Here is a 20,405-nt window from a genome sequence, read left to right as displayed (position 1 = left end):
GTGCTCTTTGAGCTTGGTTGTTCTCTTGCTGAATAGCAATAGCAGTTAGACTTATATACCGCTTCATAGGGCTTTCAGCCCTCTCTAAGCGGTTTACTAAGAGTCAGCATATTGCCCCCAACAACAATCCGGGTCCTCATTTTACCCACCTCGGAAGGATGGAAGGCTGAGTCTACCCTGAGCCGGTGAGATTTGAACAGCCGAACTGCAGAACTGCAGTCAGCTGAAGTAAACTGCAGTGCTGCATTTAACCACTGCGCCACCTCGGCTCTAATGAAACATCTGCAAGAAAACAACCACCCTCAGAGAGCACCAAGTAAGATAAAGGTTCCCCTCGCATATATGTGCTAGTCGTTCCTGATTCTAGGGGGCTGTGCTCATCTCTGTTTCAAAGCCAAAGAGCCAGCGCTATCTGAAGATGTATCCGTGGTCATGTGGCCGGTATGTCTAAATGCTGAAGGTGCATGGAACACTGTTACCTTTCCACCAAAGGTGGTCCCTATTTTTCTACTTGCATTTTTACGTGCTTTCGAACTGCTAGGCTGGCAGAAGCTGGGACAAGTAATGGCAGTTCACTCTGTTATGTAGCGCTAAGGATTCAAACCGCCAAACTGCCGATCCTTCTGATCGACAAGCTCAGTGTTTTAGCCACTGAGTCATCACATCTCTTCAGAGAGCACCATGGACCCCTCAATTTAGATTGCTTTCCTAAAACCATCTTTCCAAATAACCTCTACAAGTGCATAATCCCAATAATTTACAAAAGCCATAAACGCTTTCTAAATGTCTTCCTGCAATTCAAAAAATATCATCAAATCAAGACTACAAACATCACTATGACTGCCAGAGAGGGCAGCAAAGAGTTACTGTGGTGTCTCTTCGCTGCCACCTGCTGGCAGCCTCAGTGTTGAAACTCAGACCTGATCAGCCTTAGTACTGAAAGGAGAGAAAAGATTACGAGCCCCAAATTCCTGGTAACTGTTTCCCATCAGGCTATATAACTGCCATTATATCCATTATTTATTGTCATTCCTATTATGCTCTGGGATGCGGTGGCTCAGCGACTAAGACGCTGAGCTTGTCGATCAGAAAGGTTGGCAGTTTGGTGGTTCGAATCCCTAGTGCCGTGTAATGGAGTGAGCTCCTGTTACTTGTCCCAGCTTCTGCCAGCCTAGCAGTTCGAAAGGACGTAAAAATACAAGGGGAACCTTTACCTTTATTATGCTCTACCTAGAAACATGTCTAAACAGTCCTTCTCCTTAGAAAAAGTGAAGTATCCATTCACCGTACTTCCATTTTCCTAATGCAAATATAAGGGTCTGAAATGATTCCCTGCCCAGGGCCAGCTGGCCTAATGACTGGAAAGCAAATTTTGCTTTTCTTAAGCTAGCTTCTTCAATCGAACTGGTGATAGGTCAAGTGATTCATAATCCAGCTTTTCAGGAATTCATTCATTGTCTCCCGACTTCACAATAAGCTGAAGCACAAAGAGAGAGAGAGAGAGAGACACTCCGGAGTGCATGAAATGCTAATGGGAAAACTTCCAGGAACGCTAACTGGTGGTTTGAAAAGAAGAGCTATTAATGAATTTGTGTAAACATCGGGACAAACACTCATGTGTAATCAAGTCCACATTATTTAAATGCACCATTTCTATATAAAAAAAGTGCATGAGTGGAGGCTCCGTTTAAAGCAGGCGCAGAAGTGGCTAGACAAGCAGAGGCAGCCTTTTCTCAGCGCTCTTAAGGGCTGTGTCATTTCACCGCAGCTTTTTCAAACCTAACAAATCGCAACCGATTAAGCTTTCGCAGCTTTCGGTAGTTTTACAAAAAGAAAAAAGAAAAAAAGAAAAAATCCTCTGGCAGCTGTGACAAGATAATGAAGGCAAAGCAAAGTTAGCAAGGTGTAAAACCCCAACCAATCCAGTGAGATTTATATATGGGGAAAACATTTAAGCTGCTAAAGTGTTATAAGCACATTTTAGCACATTTTGTCCTGGGGACAGTTTCAGAATCAAAACATAGGAGCATCCTTTCGCCGAACCAAGGTTGGACCAAGGAGCATCAATGAATTTTAACTGAAACCTGGGTTCAAATTTCACAGGTGCTATGGCATAAATATGTACTTCTGTCAGATCTGGAAGCCATTGTTTACATTGGGCCTTCAGGCCTGCCACATTTTCTACTGTGGGAAAATAGGGAGATTATATGGAGTATGAAAGATATCCTGTTTTCCCCAAAAATAAGACTTCCCCAGATAATAAGCCCAATTGGGCTTCTGAGCGCATGTGCTAAAATAATCCCTCCCATGAAAATACTGCAGCACAGCAGCAGCCATGAGGTGACCATGCTTGCCATCTCCTGCACCTCAAAAAAAAATAAGACCTCCCCAAAAATAAGGCCAAGTGATTATTTTGAGGGTCAAAAGAAAATAAGACCCTGTGTTATTTTTGGGGAAACATGGTATATAGTCTAAATAACATTCCTTTCTCAGAGAATCAAGCAGATCTTGCCCTGTACCTAGAAGGGCGTGACTGGGAGGCATCTCCAGTTGGGATGGTGCCTGATTAGGCCATGTGATGGACGGACATGTGGCTTCTGGGCAGAGGTTTGAACTTTCTTTTGGTTGGGGAAAACCTGGAAGCTTTCAGATTCAGGTTTTCCCAGATGTTCCAACATGACATTTCTAATAAAATGGAACTTTGAGGAAACTCAAGCCTCGGGGTCTTCTTTCGTTGCGGGTGTTACTTGGAATCCTGAAAAACTCCTACACCTTTCCTGGTGTCCTTGGAGACGTTTTAAAGATATGTTTTATGTCTTAAAATTAATGGGAATTAATATTAATTGGTATGCAAGGCCTATGTCACCATCGACTTTTGAACTTCATTTAGCTCTATTGACATTCCAGGGGGGAAAATGTAAAAGTCAGCTGTAACACAATATTTTGTTTACAGATGTTATCCACTTATCCAGGGGGGGGGAGGAAAATGTAGGGAGGGAGGGAGTGAAGGAGGGAGGGAGGAAGGGAAGGAAAGAAGGAGACAGAAAATAGGAGAAAGGAAGAAAATTTCTTCCTAATTTGCAGGCTAATTTATAAGCAAAAGCAGAGAACCAGCTTTTCATATTTAAAACCAGAATGGTACAGATGGTTGCTCTGCAGTTTACTAGAATTTCTGGGTCAACTCAGAACCAGAAAGAAGTTCAAATTCTGCATTAATGCATAGCTGAATCCTGTGTTACAGAAGATTACATAAGCATTCAGGTTCATCAGCTTTTTTGGTTTCCAAGAAAACCAAAGAGAACGGAATTTATTTAAATGTTTTGATCTTTATCAGGAGGCAAACAGTGAAGTACCCCGAAGTTTAAAACTGTTCCTCACTTTCTCATTTAGTGGAATGACCTTTATGGTTCCACTTGTTGTTTTTTTCCTCCAGGGGAAAAAAATGTTCATTCCCCGCCCTCTCATTCTGGCTTTTTCATTTCATCTCATTTCATTCTTGGCTTGCTTTTGCTCTGGTAATGCATTCATTTTATCTTCAAAATAATGTGACGATGACCGAGGACTTGTTTAGGATCAGAGGAACATCGAGTAAAAATTTTGTTTCATTTTCTACAATCTGTGGCTACAGCAAAATACCTACTATCCACTTGTAAGGTAAAGGTAAAGGTTCCGCTCGCACATATGTGTTCCCGACTCTAGGGGGCAGTGCTCATCTCCGTTTCAAAGCCGAAGAGACAGCAATGTCTGAAGACATCTCCGTGGTCATGTGGCCAGCATGACTAAACACCGAAGGTGCACGGAACGCAGCTACCTTCCCACCAAAGGTGGTTCCTATTTTTTCTACTTGCAGTTTTACATGCTTTTGAACTATTAGGTTGGCAGAAGCTGGGACAAGTAACAGGAACTGATTCTGTTACACGGTGCTAGGGATTCGAACTGCCAACTTTTCTGATCAACAAGCTCAGCGTCTTAGCCACTGAGCCACCGCATCCCGCAAATTGTACTGCAACTTGTAGGAGTTGCAAAAATCTGCTGAGCTATTTCTATCATTATTTTAGGACCCTTAATTGGTTCTTTATTGACATTTCTCTCCTTTCCGTTTGCTTAGATGCCATGTTGGATGGGATGGGACCCAATTGGGTTTCTGCTGGAGATGCCACAGAACACAACACAAAAAGGACAAAAGGGCAGGAGAAAATCAACACCCGGAATCCAGATGTTTCTCTCCAAAATCTCAGAAGCAAACAGCTGTGTCAGTAGGAAAAGAACAAACAGAAGAAATGGCTGCCAGTTTACTCACTGCTTCCTACGCTTATCACAGTGTCCAAAGCCAAGTTAAATCCAGCCTTAATCAGGAATTCCCCAGATAATTTGTCTTTTTACAGGCTGTTGGAAAGTATTTGTTATTCCTTTGTGCTAATCTGTTTGCAAAATATAGTTTAGAATACTTTGTTTTATATAAAATGGGACATTTTGGCCAATGAAAAAAACTCAACAGAGGCTTTATGAACTGTGGCTAAATAGCTGGGGGGGGGGGGTCAAAACTGGCTCAAATCTCACTTAGTACATCAGATTCACATACCTAGATCTGCATCTGTGCTTTTCTTCATATCTTTTTGGAGCTTCTTCGTTTGATCTTCCAACCTAAAAATAGAAAAAATAGTTTTGTTTTAAAATGCATATAATTAAAGCTCTCTCTCAGTGCAAAACAAACTTGCAAATGACAAGAAGGAGGAACAGAGAAGAAGTGAGAAGACGGTTGCTGGGTTTTGGTTTGTGAGACGTAGGAGCCAACAGAGAAGACCAGAAGAGGAGAAACACAGGGAATATATATTTCATGGCCGATAGGATTAGGAAGAATCGCTGGAGATCATCAGACAGTAAATGAAAATTCAGCTTTTTCTAACTTTTCTATCGATTTGTCATGGAGGACTGAACTTCTACATGCACTAGAATAGAACAGAACACAATAGAATAGGAGTAGAGTATGGAATAGAATAAATAAATTAGTGGACCAGAGGAATGTTGTCGATATAGTTTACTTGGACTTCAATAAGGCATTTGATAAGGTAGACCATAACCTACTACTAGATAAAGTAGAAGAATGTGGGTTGGACAGCATCACCACCAGATGGATTCGTAACTGGCTGACCAACCGCACAACGTGTAGTCCTCAATGGAATTGCATCTACATGGAGGGAAGTATGCAGTGGAGTACCCCAAGGCTCTGTTTTAGGCCCAGTACTCTTCAACATCTTCATCAATGATTTGGATGAGGGAATAAATGGGGAACTCATCAAATTTGCAGATGACACCAAACTGGCAGGAATAGCCAACATTCCAGAAGATAGGCTTAAGAGACAGAAGGATCTTGACAAACTTGAACATTGGGCACTATCTAATAAAATGAAATTCAATGGTGAAAAGAGTAGGGTTCCACATTTAGGTAAGAAAAACGAAATGCAAAGGTACAGTATAGGTGGTACCTTGCTCAACAGTAATAACTGTGAAAGGGATCTTGGGGTCCTAGTGGACAACCATTTAAATAGGAGCCAGCAGTGTGCAGCAGCTGCCAAAAAAGCCAACACAGTTCTAGGCTACATAAACAGAGGGATAGAATCAAGATCACGTGAAGTGTTAATACTACTTTATAATGCCTTGGTAAGGCCACGCTTGGAATACTGCATTCAGTTTTGGTCGCCACAATGTAGAAAAGATGTGGAGACTCTAGAAAGAGGGCAGAGAAGAGCAACAAAGATGATTAGGGGACTGGAGACTAAAACATATGAAGAACAGTTGCAGGAACTGGGTATGTCTAGTTTAATGAAAAGAAGGACTAGGGGAGACATGATAGCAATGTTCCAATATCTCAGGGGTTGCCACAAAGAAGAGGGAGTCAAACTGTTCTCCAAGGCACCTGAGTATAGAACAAGAAGCAATGGGTGGAAACTAATCAAGGAGAGAAGCAACTTAAAACTGAGGAAAAATTTCCTGACAGTTCAAACAATTAATCAGTGGAACAGCTTGCCTCCAGACGTTGTGAATGCCCCAACCCTGGAAGTCTTTAAGATGATGTTGGATAGCCATTTGTCTGGAACGGTATAGGGTTTCCTGCCTAGGCAGGGGGTTGGACTAGAAGACCTTCAAGGTCCCTTCCAACTCTGCTATTGTATTGTATAAATATGGAATAGAATAGAGTAGAGTAGAGTAGAGTAGAATAAATAAGGAATGGAATAAATATGGTATAGAATAGAGTGGAGTGGAGTAGAATAAATATGGAATCGAATATGGTAGAGAAGAGTGGAGTGGAGTGGAATAGAGTAGAGAAGAGTAGAATAAATAAGGAATAGAATAAATATGGAATTGAATAAATATGGTATAGAATAGAGTAAAGTAGAATAGAGTAGAATAAATATGGAATAGAATATATATGGTATAGAATAGAGTATAGTAAAGTAGAATAGAGTAGAGTAGAGTAGAATAAATATGGAATAGAATAAATATGGTATAGAATAGAGTATAGTAAAGTAGAATAGAGTAGAGTAGAATAAATATGGAATAGAATAAATATGGTATAGAATAAGAGTAGAATAAAGTAGAATAGAGTAGAATAAATATGGAATAGAATAAATATGGAATAGAATAAAGTAGAATAGAGTAGAATAAATATGGAATAGAATAAATATGGTATAGAGTAGAGTAGAATAAATATGGAATGAAATAAATATGGAGTAGAGTTGGTGACTGTTGACTGCATAGTTGTATCCTTTGTTCCTTTTTAACATGAATTGCACCTGCAATGAACTGCAGTGAAAACAGGCGGTCCTTTGATCTCCCTGTAGATACCCTGCTTCTGCAGATTTATTTTGTACATGCTTTGCAAAGAATCATACAGAACTCCCAAAGCAACTGTCATACTTAATGTGACAGAAGAGGGAACGTACTGCATACCTGGGGAGTCATTATGTTAATGTAAATCAGTTCAAGCTTTTTCTTGGCCCTGCTAACTTGCTTCTTTGCTTTTTTTTTTTTAATTTACGATATTTCTGCAGCTCCACAATTGCATGTCTCGAGGTGGCTTACAAATCTAAGAATAATGAAAAACCCATAAGCATCATACAGTAAAATGGAAAACAGCTCCACTGCCCACTGTGGAAAGCAAAGTGCAGATACTGGTTTCCAAAGATTGGTTGGAAAGTATTTTCAACACATTTTGACATGAGTCTAATGTGGGTAAGTTTCTTTCTCTCTCTCTCTTTCTCCATCTATCCGTCTATCTATCATCTATCCTCTATCTATCTATCTATCTATCATCTATCTATCTCTAACATCTATTCCTCGATCATCTCTATCATCCTATCTCTATCTATCTATCTATCTATCTATCTATCTATCTATCTATCTATCTATCTATCTATCTATCTATCTATCTATCTATCTATCTCTATCATTATCTATCTATCTAGCTATCTAGCTAGCTATCTCTATCATCCTCTATCATTCATCTATCTATCTATCTATCTATCTATCTATCTATCTATCTATCTATCTATCTATTTCTATCTATCATCTCTTTTTCTATCATTCTATCATTCTATCTATCTATCTATCTATCTATCTATCTATCTATCTATCTATCTCTAACATCTATTCCTCGATCATCTCTATCATCCTATCTCTATCTATCTATCTATCTATCTATCTATCTATCTATCTATCTCTATCATTATCTATCTATCTATCTATCTAGCTAGCTAGCTATCTCTATCATCCTCTATCATCTATCTATCTATCTATCTATCTATCTATCTCTATCTATCATCTCTTTTTCTATCATTCTATCATTCTATCATTCTATCATTCTATCTATCTATCTATCTATCTATCTATCTATCTATCATTCTATCTATCTATCTATCTATCTATCTATCTATCTATCTATCTATATCATCCTCTATCGTCTATCTATCTATATCATCCTCTATCATCTATCTATCTATCTACCTACCTACCTACCTACCTACCTACCTACCTACCTACCTACCTACCTACCTACCTAACATCTATTCCTTGATCATCTCTATCATCCTATATCTATCTATCTATCTATCTATCTATCTATCTATCTATCTATCTATCTATCTATCATCTCTTTTTCTATCATTCTATCATTCTATCTATCTATCTATCTATCTATCTATCTATCTCACAGACATACACTAATGTGATGCTGCAAACACTTGTAACTGTGGTGGTGTTGATGGTAGGACCGTCAGAACTTTGAATCCAGTTTGTAAATATCCACTAGGAAGATCAGTTGTAACTTTGAATGGTTGCTAAGTAACTGGCTGTAAGTTGAGGACTATCTGTACCAATGAAAAGGCATCGAGGCAAATCCCCGTTCCCAAGGATACTTCCCAGTAGCTCACAGAACAGAAACCAAGTAAGAGCACAAATGGAATTCAGTATGCAGGAGCTGAGCATATAAATAACTGCATATGATCTAAGTGGTTGCAGTTTCTATCATTACTTTATATTTTTAACAAAAATATGATTTTTTCCCCTGCATAACTCTTAACTTCCATCTCGTGCCAAGACACTAGATTCTGTTCGTTTCTATACATTGTCTAAAAGTATTTGTTGCATACACACCATGTAATTAAACTGATTAATTAATGCATAATTAACCAATTAAACCAATGTGGATTTGGAAGACCTCTCTATATTCTCCTTGTGTGTAAACAAACATTAGTATTTTCCAACTGAGGAGGTAAAAGAAGGGACTCAAGCATCTTGAGAACAGAACTGAGGAAAAATTTCCTGAAAGTTAGAACAATTAATCAGTGGAACAACTTGCCTCCAGAAGTTGTGAATGCCCCAACATTGGAAGTCTTTAAGAAGATGTTGGATAGCCATTTGTCTGAATCGGTATAAGGCTTCCTGCCTAGGCAGGGGGTTGGACTAGAAGACCTCCAAGGTCCCATCCAACTCTGCTATTGTATTTGTATTTGAATTGGATCAGTATGAATGATGCCTAGCCAAATTTGTTCATATATGATAGAGAAATGTTTAGATTGAACAAGGAAGACATAGATGAAGATAGAGATAAAAATGAGGAGTTAGGCATTTCTTGCTTTGATATATGTTTGAACAATATAATGAGGATTACTTAAATCTGATAAATGTGATAGAGATTACTACACTGTGAATTGGATTAATATGGATGATACCCAGAATCAACCCTGTTCACACACAATATGGATGTATATTTTAATAATAATATCAATAATAATATCAACAATATCAACAATATCAACAATATCAACAATATCAACAATATCAACAATATCAACAATATCAACATCAACAACAATAATAATAATGGTACTTGGTTGATACCTAGGACGCTGGCAGCAACCCGTATCAACCATCAATACCAGTCAATGGTATTTGTGATGCATTTTTGAATGTTCAGTTGACTGAGTTTCATGTTTAATGAATAAATAAAGTAAACAACAACAACAACAACAACAACAACTGAACCAAGTGAACCGGAAAGAATTGAGAAAGGTGCTAAAAAAGGTCAATGAGGCTGTGCAAACCATTCAAACCACTACACTAGCTGAAACAAACCAGGTGATGTATGCAGCAGCCTTCATAACCATCAAAGAGTTGGGTTTGAAAATATAAAAGAACCAAAGAGGCAAGAAGAGGAAGCCTAAATGGAAAATCGGTTGGAATTGAAGATCAAAAAATTTCGTGGAGACTTGAGCAACTTGAAGAACCTAAGGCAAGGTCGGCTAAAGAACAAGCAGATCAAAAGCAGCCTGGAAGCAAAATACTATTTGGAGAATAAAGAGATTGCGATAGTAATTGAAGAGCTGAAGCAGAGGGTTGTTGCCGTTGCTGAAAAGATTAAAAGATATGAAAACCGAGTAGCTCAATTCAAGGAAAACTCACAGTTCAGAGCAAAGCAGCACCAGTTTTATAAGAGCTTAGAAAGTGGAGATGGAGTAACAACAAATGAAAAGTCTGATAAAGAGAAAGCTGAGAAATTCTGGAAGAATTTGTGGGAAAAGAACAAGAAGCACAACAGAAATGCAAAATGGATCAAACAGATTGAGGATTCTATTAAAGTGCATAAACTGGAAGATGTGAAAATAACAAAAGAAATGGTGCAAAGACAGTCAAGAAAAGTGAAGAACTGGAGTGCACCTGGACCAGGCGAGTTACAAGGCTTCTGGTTAAAGGCACTTTAACAAAAGATTGGCAGCCCAAATGAACCAGATCTTAAAAACACCTGAAAATGATGAATGGATGACAACTGGAAGGACATTTTTGATCCAAAAAGATAAAGAAGAAGAAAAGGATACTGGAAACTATAGGCCAATCACCTGTTTGCCAACAACATACAAGCTCCTTACTGGTATCACTGCAAACCAAATTTATGGATACTTGGAAAGAAATAACTTGCTTCCTATAGAACAGAAAGGATGCTGCAAAAATTCAAGAGGAACAAAGGACCAACTGCTGATTGACAAGCTAATCCTAAAGAATTCAAAGAAAAGACGAACCAAGCTGTTCATGGCTTGGATAGACTATAAGAAAGCATTTGATTCAGTTCCCCATAGCTGGATCAAGAAATGCCTGAAAATCTTTGGCATCAGCAGCAACATACAAAAATTCATGGAAACTTCAATGAACCTCTGGAAAATGAAGCTTATAGTTAATGAAGAAGTACTGGGTGAAGTTGAAATTAAATGAGGCATTTTCCAGGGTGATTCCCTTTCACCACTACTTTTTATACTCCCACTGACAATCATTTTGAAGAAGATGAACTATGGATACGAACTTGCAAAGAAAGGACTGAAAATTTCACACTTGGTGTACATGGATGAATTGAAGCTGTTTGGTAAAACAAAAGCTGAACTGAATTTATTAATTGAAAGCACAAAAGTATTTAGCCAAGACATTGGTATGCAGTTTGGAATTGACAAATGTGCAACAATGGCAACTAAAGCAGGCAAGGTCCTTGAAGATGATGGAATACAACTTGAGAATGAAGAAATGATAAAGGCAGTAAAACCAGAAGAAAGCTACAAGTACTTGGGGATTTTAGAGGCCTCTGACTTAATGCATAATAAAGTCAAGGAATTAACTGCATCCAAGTACATTCGACGAATTTGCAACATATTAAAGTCCAAATTGAGTGGAGGAAACATCATAAAAGCCATAAATACCTGGGCTATACCTGTGATCCGATACTATGCAGGAATGATTGGCTGGACCCAGATGGAGTTGGACAATTTGGACAGAAAAACAAGGAAGCTTATGACAATGAATCATGCTTTGCACCCTAAAAGTGATGTTGACCGATTATATCTACCAAGAGCAGAGGGTGGTCGAGGACTCCTACAAGTAAAACAGACTGTGGAAGAAGAAAAACACAACTTGAATGATTACATCCAGAAAAGTGAAGAACCAATGATTAAGGAAGTAAATAAAGGAGGCCTTTTAAAGACAACTAAGTCAAAAACTGAATATAAGAAAGAAGTAATTGAGAAGCGAGCTAAAAATTGGAAAAACAAAGCTATGCATAGCCAATACTTGAAAAGTATTGAAGGCAAAGCTGACCAAAAACTAACTTGGAATTGGTTAAGATCAGGAGAACTGAAAAAAGAAACAGAAGGCTTTATTTTGGCAGCTCAAGAACAAGCCTTAGCCACAAACTACATGAAGGCAAAAATTCTACATGTTACCAGCAACAGCAAATGACGCCTCTATAATGAGAAAGACGAGACAGTCGACCACTTGATCAGTGGGTGCAGCAAAATTTCACAAACTGACTACCTACAACGCCATGACCACGTTGCTAAGATCATTCACTGGAAATTGTGCCAAAAGTTTGGATTTGAGTACAGCAAAAACCACTGGGACCATCAGGTTGAGAAGGTTTTAGAGAATGAGAAAGTCAAGATCTTGTGGGACTTCAGAATCCAGACTGACAGGCACTTGGCCCACAACACACCTGACATAACAATAGTTGAAAAGAAAAAAGTATGGTTCATTGACATTGCAATACCTTGAGATGCATGAATTGAAGATAAACAGCAAGAAAAAATCACAAAGTACCAGGACTTGCAAATTGAAGTTGAGCGACTGTGGAAAAAGAAATCATGTGTTGTCCCGATTGTAATTGGAGCCCTTGGAGCAATTCCTAAAGGACTCCCTCACTATTTGGAAATTTTAAATTTATCAGATTTGAACATTCTGATTCTACAAAAAACCACCCTACTTGGAACAGCTTATATCCTCCAACGTTACCTTAACAGTTCCTAGGTCCTTGGTTAGGACTCGAGCTGTTGAGCTACCAACCAGCCCCAAAAGCTGTGAATCTCATCAAAGATTAACCAATCATCATGATCATCATGATCATGATCATCATGGTATTTGTGATGCATTTTTGAACGTTTAGTTGACTGAATTTCATGTTTAATGAATAAAGTATTATAATAAAGGACTTATTGAGCTAAGATGGTGGTTGAGGTGTGAGGATGTTTGGCCTGGTACTTGGAGGAAGGATACTTTTGTTTTTAGTCATGTTTAATGGATTTGTGAACTGTCTTGACTCAATGTATGACTCGATTGGCGGCAAAAGAAGTCCTGTAACTACTAAACTAAACTAAACCACAGGTAGTGAAAAGATCATCAACTCTGGAGGTGAAGGTCTCATCTAGGCCTCTTTGTAGCCCCATTTCCATCCTACCTAGCCTTAACAGGAGCAGTAAACATTAAGAACTGGTGCTTAAGTTATCTTGTTTCCTCTCCTCTGGTATTATGTTGTTTTTGACTACAGGCATTTTTTTTATTATTCTGTAAATGGCTCGGAGAACCTGTCAGTCTGAAAAGGAACACAAAAGTAAGGAGAAAAGAGCCAAGAAAGAACACCCACCCAAATGAAATGGCTAAGAATACTTACTGTTGAAGCTTTCCATATTCCCGTTCAAAATCTCTCTCAACCTGCGAGAGGAAAAAGAATCCAAATTATGCTAAAAATCCAGGGCTGCATTTTGTTTAACACTGTGCTGTGTTAAATGTTATTTTCGGGTTCTGGCAACACATAAAATAAGTTGTTTTGATATGGGAATCCCATAAGGGTGATTTGTTTGGTATATAGACCAAGGAACCTGTCTTTCACCCCCTTATACAAGCAACAATGAAATAGGATGTTAGCCAGATAAGCTCATTGTAGGGTATAGAATGTAATCTCCCATATCTGACCATTGTGTCAAGCTGTTCGAATCTCGCTCGAGTAAATATCTCCCTAAGATTTTATGGCAGTTGTAATTTCAAATACCATATTTTTCGGACTGTAAGACGCACCTTTTTCCCTCAAAAAAGAGGGTGAAAATCTGGGTGCATCTTATACACTGAATACAGCATTTTTTTTGCCTCCCGAAACCCCACCATCTTCACCAAAATGGCCGTGCATAGCCTTTAGGAGTCTTGCAGAGTGCTCCTGGGGGCTAGAGAGGGCAGAAATGAGTGAAAAACGGACTGCTCTTTTGCTCAATTCAGCCCCCCCCCCTCCAGCTCCCAGGAGCACTCTATAAGTCTCCTAAAGGCTATGCATCCTCTTTTTTTGACAAAAAAACGGGCCTGTTTTTGCGAAAACAGGCCTTTTTGGGGAGATCTGCAGAGTGCAAAAAAATTTTTTTAATTTGCCTCTTCAAAACCTTGGTGCGTCTTATACTCCAGTGCATCTTATACTCCAGTGTGTCTTATACTCCGAAAAATACGGTAGCTTGCAACTACTTGAAAAGTACGTTTGTATTTGCTCAGCCATTTCAGGTTACTCACCTTACTAAGGATATTTATATCATTTTGTGCTTCTTGTTTGATCCATTTGATAAGAGCTTTTTGGGGAGAGGTCCCAGCCAAGACTTAGCCAAAGTTCGACCTTTTTGTGCTTCAAAACTGAAATCTGAATCTTCCCAGCAGGATTGCAAATGAATGCAGTATTATCCATGATGCATAAGGCAGCATCTTTAACTATGATCAATGTGATTGCTTTGATCTATATTGCTCTCATTTTTGTTTGCATATATTTCCCTACTCTTGTTTGCCTACAGAAGAAGACTCAAAAGAATGACTAATAAAGCTTTCGGTAATTTGTAACATTTAGTGTGTTCCAGCATTCAAAGCCCATCTTGATTAAACTGCTAGGAGCATCAAACTGTCAAGACGAGCTCATATTGGTAAATGCAGTTTTGTTTGCTTTAATATCTCCCTGCTTGGGTGTTCTCTTCTTCCCGTAAAAAGATGTGAAAGAAAAAGGTTCAGCCAGGTCTACCAAAAGGTGAGGGGGACAATTTATTGACTTTCTTCCAAGAGATCTCAAGAGTGTATGTTCCATTTTACAACTGGCCTTTGAATAAGGTCAAACTTGGAATGTGAGTTTTCCAAACTTTTAGGTTGTCTAATTCAGAGCAAAGAACTCGCGTCAGGCCTGTAGACCTCTTTTTATTTTGGATTTTTGGCCTCCCACACTTTCTATTATTCTACTATGCATTTTCTATTGTGGGAAAATGGGAGGGAGGATTGTATGGAGTTAGATGATATGTAGCCATAACAAAATTCTTTCTAGAAAGCCAAGGTCATCCTTTGTCTTTGCACCTCTGCATCTGACCGGAACTGGATGGGTCAAACTGCCAGAATGGCAGTGAAAAATTAGACCATGTGATGGACTTGTGGGTGTGGGGGCAAGATTTTGAACTTTCAACTGGGTGGGGAAAATGGGAAGCTTTCAGATTTGGGTTTTCCCAGATGTGCCCACATGGCTCTCTTAATAAATTGGAACTTTGAGCAATACTTTGCTTTGGACTCTGATTTACTTTTGGATGCTATTTGGAACCCTAACATTAACCCAAATATCCATTACTTCACCAGCTACCCCGACCTTCAGGGTGCTGTCCAGGGTCTTGAGACCCAGCGCCGACCTAAACTCGGGAGGCATAAAGACTATGGGAAGATGGAAGATGTGATTGGGTCTAATCTAAGACCACTGACCCAACCACCCCCTCCTCCAATGGTGATTGAGGAAGAAACTCATTATGAGATGAAAAAAATGTTTAGACTCTAGATTGTATAGAGGTTGTTTGCAATATTTAGTGCATTGGAAGGGGTACCCTTTGTCTGAAGCTACAGGGGTGAAAAGTTGGAATGTAAAAGCTGATAAGTTAGTAAAATAATTGCATGATAAATTTCCCGATAAGTCAAAGGGACCCCCCTGGGGGGGAGAGGTGGTTAGTTATGATTATGTTAACCCCCTACATTATTCTCTTTACAGGATATGCTTTTTTTCTGAGGAGAGACCACCTGTCAGGCCTGCAGACATCATTTATGTTTGAATGTTTGAATGTTTGAATGAATGTTGAATGTTGAATGTTGAATGAATGAATGTTTGAATGTTTGAATGTTGAATGTTTATTTCATTTGTATGCCGCCCTTTCCCCCCGAAGGGGGACTCAGGGCGGCTCACAACTCAAACCAGGGAAGGGGGATACAGACAAATTAACAACAACACAAAACAATACATAATTTAAAAACACGCAACAATCATACCATTCGAGATAGGGGCAACGGTTCTTTAGCCCCAGGCCTGTCGGAACAGCCAGGTTTTAAGGGCTTTGCGGAAGGCCTGGAGGGTGGTGAGGGTGCGAATCTCCACGGGGAGTTCGTTCCAGAGGGTCGGAGCAGCCACAGAGAAGGCTCTCCTCCGGGTAGTCGCCAGTCGACACTGGCTGGCGGATGGAATTCGGAGGAGGCCTAGTCTGTGGGATCTAATCGGTCTGGTGGAGGTAATTGGCAGCAGGCGGTCTCTCAAGTACCCAGGTCCAATACCATGAAGGGCTTTATAAGTGACGACTAGCGCCTTGAAGCGTATCCGGAGACCAATAGGCAACCAGTGCAGCTCGCGGAGGATAGGTGTTACGTGGGTGAACCGAGGTGCACCCACGATCGCTCGCGCGGCTGCATTCTGGACAAGCTGAAGTCGCCGAATGCTCTTCAAGGGCTGCCCCATTTATTTTGGATCTTGGAAGGCGATCGGGAAGGACCAATCTATCTTTTAAATATCCCATTTTTCAGATTACTGCCCTGAGCCTTTAAAGGAGGGGGTGGAGTTAAAGGAGTGGAGGGGGAGTTAAAGGGGTGGGAGGGGAGGTGGGGGAGATGGAGGAGGTCTGAATTGGGGTTGCTTGAGCCGGCCATCGCCTATTTCCATCAGTCCTGTCTGGGGAAAGAGGCTGGGGCTTTCTGGTTGGGTTCCCACAACATGCTAAACCCAGGTTAAACCAAGAGCAGAGATTCAACCTGGAAATAAGGAGGAATTGCCTGACCGTGAGAACTAACCATCCACAGAACAGAAGCTGCCTTCAGAAGTTGTGGAAGCTTCATCACTGGAAGCTTTCAAGAAGAGACTGGACTGCCCTCTGTCAGAAATGGTGTAGTGTCTCCTGTTTGGGCAGAGGAGTTGGACTAGATGATCTACAAGTTCCCTTCCACCTCTATCATTCCGACCTGTACTTGAATTAGGGGTGACACAATAGCAATCTTCCAATATTTCAAGGTCCCAAGTATTGTCCCTCCCACATCTCTTGATTGAGGCAGGGGGTTGGACTAGAAGATCTCCAAGGTGACCTGATTGATAGCAGTCTTCCAATATTTGAGGGGCTGCCACAAGGAAGAAAGGGGCTCAACTATTCTCCAAAGCACCCGAAGGCAGGACAAGAAGCAACGGATGGAAACTAATCAACCTAGAACTAAGGAGGAATTTTCTAACAGTGAGAACAATTAATCAATGGAACATATTGCTTCCAGAAGTTGTAGGGGCTCCATCACTGGAGGTTTTTAACAAGAGACGGGCCTGCCATTTGCCAGAAATGCTGTAGGGTCTGCTTGGGCAGGGGGTTGGACTAGATGACCTACAAGGTCCCTTCCAACTCTGTTATTCTGTTATTTCTGTTAAAGTCTTCCGGCTGAAAATGATTTCCCACATCTGTACATACAGATTTATATCTTTTGTGTGCCTATTTTGAGTCTTCCCGTTTTCTCCTCCATGTTTAAGGTGATCCCACGGATTCAGCGAGTTTCAAAGTCTGCCAAGCATATCTCAAAGGTAGCATCAGTTGAATAATGTTTACATATTATTTCTAACAACATTTCCCTTAGCTGTTCTGACCTAGGCTTCCTGAGAAAGCATAAATCACAACCTTAGTCTGCAAAACTTTTATTTATACGGCTGTGAATTATGGTCATTCATAGCCTGCACGGCTTCAAAAACAGTTTGTGAAGATTCCGACAGATGTCTGCTCGAGTTGCCACAGTCTTTCAGGGAAATGTTATAAACACCCACCTTATCTCCCTTGGAATGCTGCCAGAGATCTAATTGCCAAATCCACAGCAAGGCCAAACTTAGCACAGTCAAACAGAACTTTTCAAAGCTTGAACCAACCAGTTGAACTAATTGCTTCCTGCAAAAGCTTATGTCCCATTCGCTCCTCTGTTAGGTCTTATGGGAGGAGCCAATCATCTCCAAGCCTTACTCCCAAGTCGACCCTGTTTTCTTAATTGTTCTGCACATACGGACACTGGGAACAAGCTCCTGTTCTTCTGCCTCGCTGATGTCTGACTTTGGAAGCAAATAAGGAAGAGGAAGCAAATAACTATCAGATGGCCTTGGCCCTCTCTCTGCCTCCGACGCAGAGCCCTCATCCGAGCTTCCCCTGACTCCCAGACTGGCCCATGTTCCTCCCCAACCTCCTCACTGTCTGAATCTGCTGGCTAGTGGGCCACAATAGTAGCTTTGACCCGGTCTATCCAGTGCGAAGAGAAAACATGCCAGCAGTTTGGAGAGTGGCGTCAAGCTGGCCACACCCATCCAGTTGGCCATACCCACCCAGTTCCCCACTCTTTCAAGGTCAACCACAGCCCTGATGCAGCCCTCAATGAAATTGAGTTTGACACTCCTGCTCTAAAGAAAAGGTTTTTGCAACCTTGCATTACTGACCTAAGAAGGGGACGGCAATTCTCAAAATTTCAAGCAATCCTGACTCCCTGTCCATTTTCAATTCCAACCGCTTCTGCCCACCGCAATTGAGGATACCTAACGGAACCCCATCCCACCCCCATCCCCAGGCGCATTTCATCTGCTGGATTTTTATTGCCGTCTTGTTTAGTTTTGTGTTTTTGTTTTGTTTTTTAAAATTTCATTTTAATTGTAGGCTGCCTCGGGAACACTGCACTGCTGAAGGAACAGGATATAAATATAGTAAATAAATACATAGCTTGATGGCAGAAGCACATATTTTGGGGGCAGAAAACGCCAAGGTTCAGTTCCCAGCATTTGAGCTAAAAAGAAACTGCCAGTAACAGGACCAAGAAAAACTGAATGTCTGAATTTGGAGCAGCTCAGCTGGCAATCAGAAGGACATAGTACCAAGTGATATAAAAGGAAAATATACCCATGACACCAGTATCACTACCAGGATTTTACGCAGATTTGGTAACATATGTATTATTTACAAATAACTAATCAATCCAAAGAAGGATGTGATGGTTCAATGAATAAGACGCTGAGCTTGTCGATCAGAAAGGTCTGCAGTTCAGCAGTTCCAATCCTAGCGCCGCATAATGGAGTAAGCTCCCGTTACTTGTCCCAGCTTCTGCCAACCTAGCAGTTCGAAAGCACGTAAAAATGCAAGTAGAAAAATAGGAACCACCTTTGGTGGGAAGGTAACAGCTTTCCGTGCGCCTTTGGCATTTAGTCATGCCGGCCACATGACCACAGAGAAGTCTTCGGACAGCGCTGGCTCTTTGGCTTTGAAACAGAGATAAGCACTGTCCCCTGAAGTTGGGAATGAGTAGCACATATGTGTGAGGGGAACCTTTACCTTTACCTTAAACAATGCATGAGCAAATCACACACTAGTATTTGTCACTTGATTTCTATCCTAACACTTAATACTTGAAATGCTGAAAAGGTACTTTGACACTTCAATGCAGGAGATAAACTAGTAAGTAGAAAAGCACATCCCTTACCAACACTGGAAGGGTAAGCTACTATATATAAACAGGGAGTAAACCCTTCACTCACTAGCATGGATGTTACCTAGTTGGGTAATAAAATGCGTGCAAGCAATTTTCAAATACCGTTCATCTGCCTGGAATCCACACTGTATATTGGACATTAATATAATTGAGCAGGTCCAGAGGTATTTCATGAGAAGAGTCCTCCATTCCTCTGCCTCACAATAGAATTCCTTATGCCACCAGGCTGGAAATTTTGGGCTTGGACAACCTGGAACTACACCGCGTATGGTCTGATCTAAGCATAGTACACAAAATTATCTGCTACAACATTCTACCTGTCAACGACTACCTCAGCTTCAACCGCAATTAACACGGGCAAAGAATAGATACAAACTCAAGGTAAATCACTCCAAACTCAATTGCAGAAAATATGACTTTAGCAACAAAGTGGTCAATGCCTGGAATATTCTACCTGACTCCCTTGTTACATCCTCAAACCCCCACAGCTTCAACCTCAAACTGTCTACCGTGGACCTCACCCCATTCCTAAGAGGTCCATAAAGGGGGTATGCATTAATGCACCAGTGTGTTTACCTTCCCCGTCCTACTGCCCCATTTAACTGTATTCATGTCCATCTTCATACTTAATACCTGCTATCTTGTACATGTTGGACAAGCTAATAATAAAAATAAACAAACAAACTATGAAGGACTCCATAGGTCAACTCTGAGCTACAGATATTCTTGGTTATTAGCTTGATGTCCTCTTTGAGTTCTATTAGGGCAAATGTGTAACTCCTCTCAAACTTTTTCAGGTGATTAGAAGACATTTGATAGGCTTTGTGAGATGAGCAATTGAGAGAGGAGGATATGCCAGTGAATGAATACTGTGTGTTGACGAGTTCTTGGATCCAGTCTTTGGATTGAGCAAGTCTGAACACACATTCCACTAAACCAATCTATCCACACATTACATTAAAAATCAGTGGATCTTTTTATTTCTAGGTAAAAGTCTTTGAGGCTATCAACGCTGTTTCCCAAGCATTACTTAACAACTTCAGAATTTTACAAGTAAGAACCAGTGAGCTAAAAAAAAGGTACCAAAAGGCAGAATTTGAGGCTATACGACATACCAGCTTTACTAAACCAACCACAGTCTTGGTAGGAATAAGGAGAAATTTTCTGACCGTGAAAGCAATCAATCAATGAAACAGCCTGCCTTCAGAAGTTGTGGGAGCCATCACTTCAAGAGACTGGACTGCCATTTGTCAGAAACGATGTAGGGTCTCCTGCTTGGGCAGGGGGTTGGACTA

At 40.4% G+C, this 20,405-nt stretch overlaps 1 protein-coding gene across 1 annotated transcript in view; it reads right to left on the bottom strand.

Moving 5' to 3' along the window:
- BIN3 (bridging integrator 3) overlaps nucleotides 1-20,405 on the bottom strand; it is a 139,781-nt gene that overhangs the window by 66,549 nt on the left and 52,827 nt on the right. Inside the window, exons 3-4 of the mRNA XM_032229920.1 lie at nucleotides 12,980-13,020; nucleotides 4,583-4,644 (exon numbers count right to left, since the gene is read on the bottom strand). Of these exons, the coding sequence (XP_032085811.1) occupies nucleotides 4,583-4,644; nucleotides 12,980-13,020 (103 nt within the window). The remainder of the gene's footprint in view (nucleotides 1-4,582; nucleotides 4,645-12,979; nucleotides 13,021-20,405) is intronic.

This window comes from Thamnophis elegans, chromosome 13 (assembly GCF_009769535.1).
Source record: "Thamnophis elegans isolate rThaEle1 chromosome 13, rThaEle1.pri, whole genome shotgun sequence".
NCBI lineage: Eukaryota > Metazoa > Chordata > Lepidosauria > Squamata > Colubridae > Thamnophis > Thamnophis elegans.
The sequence above is the reverse complement of the archived record's forward strand: the minus strand, read 5'-3'. Positions and strand labels throughout refer to the sequence as shown.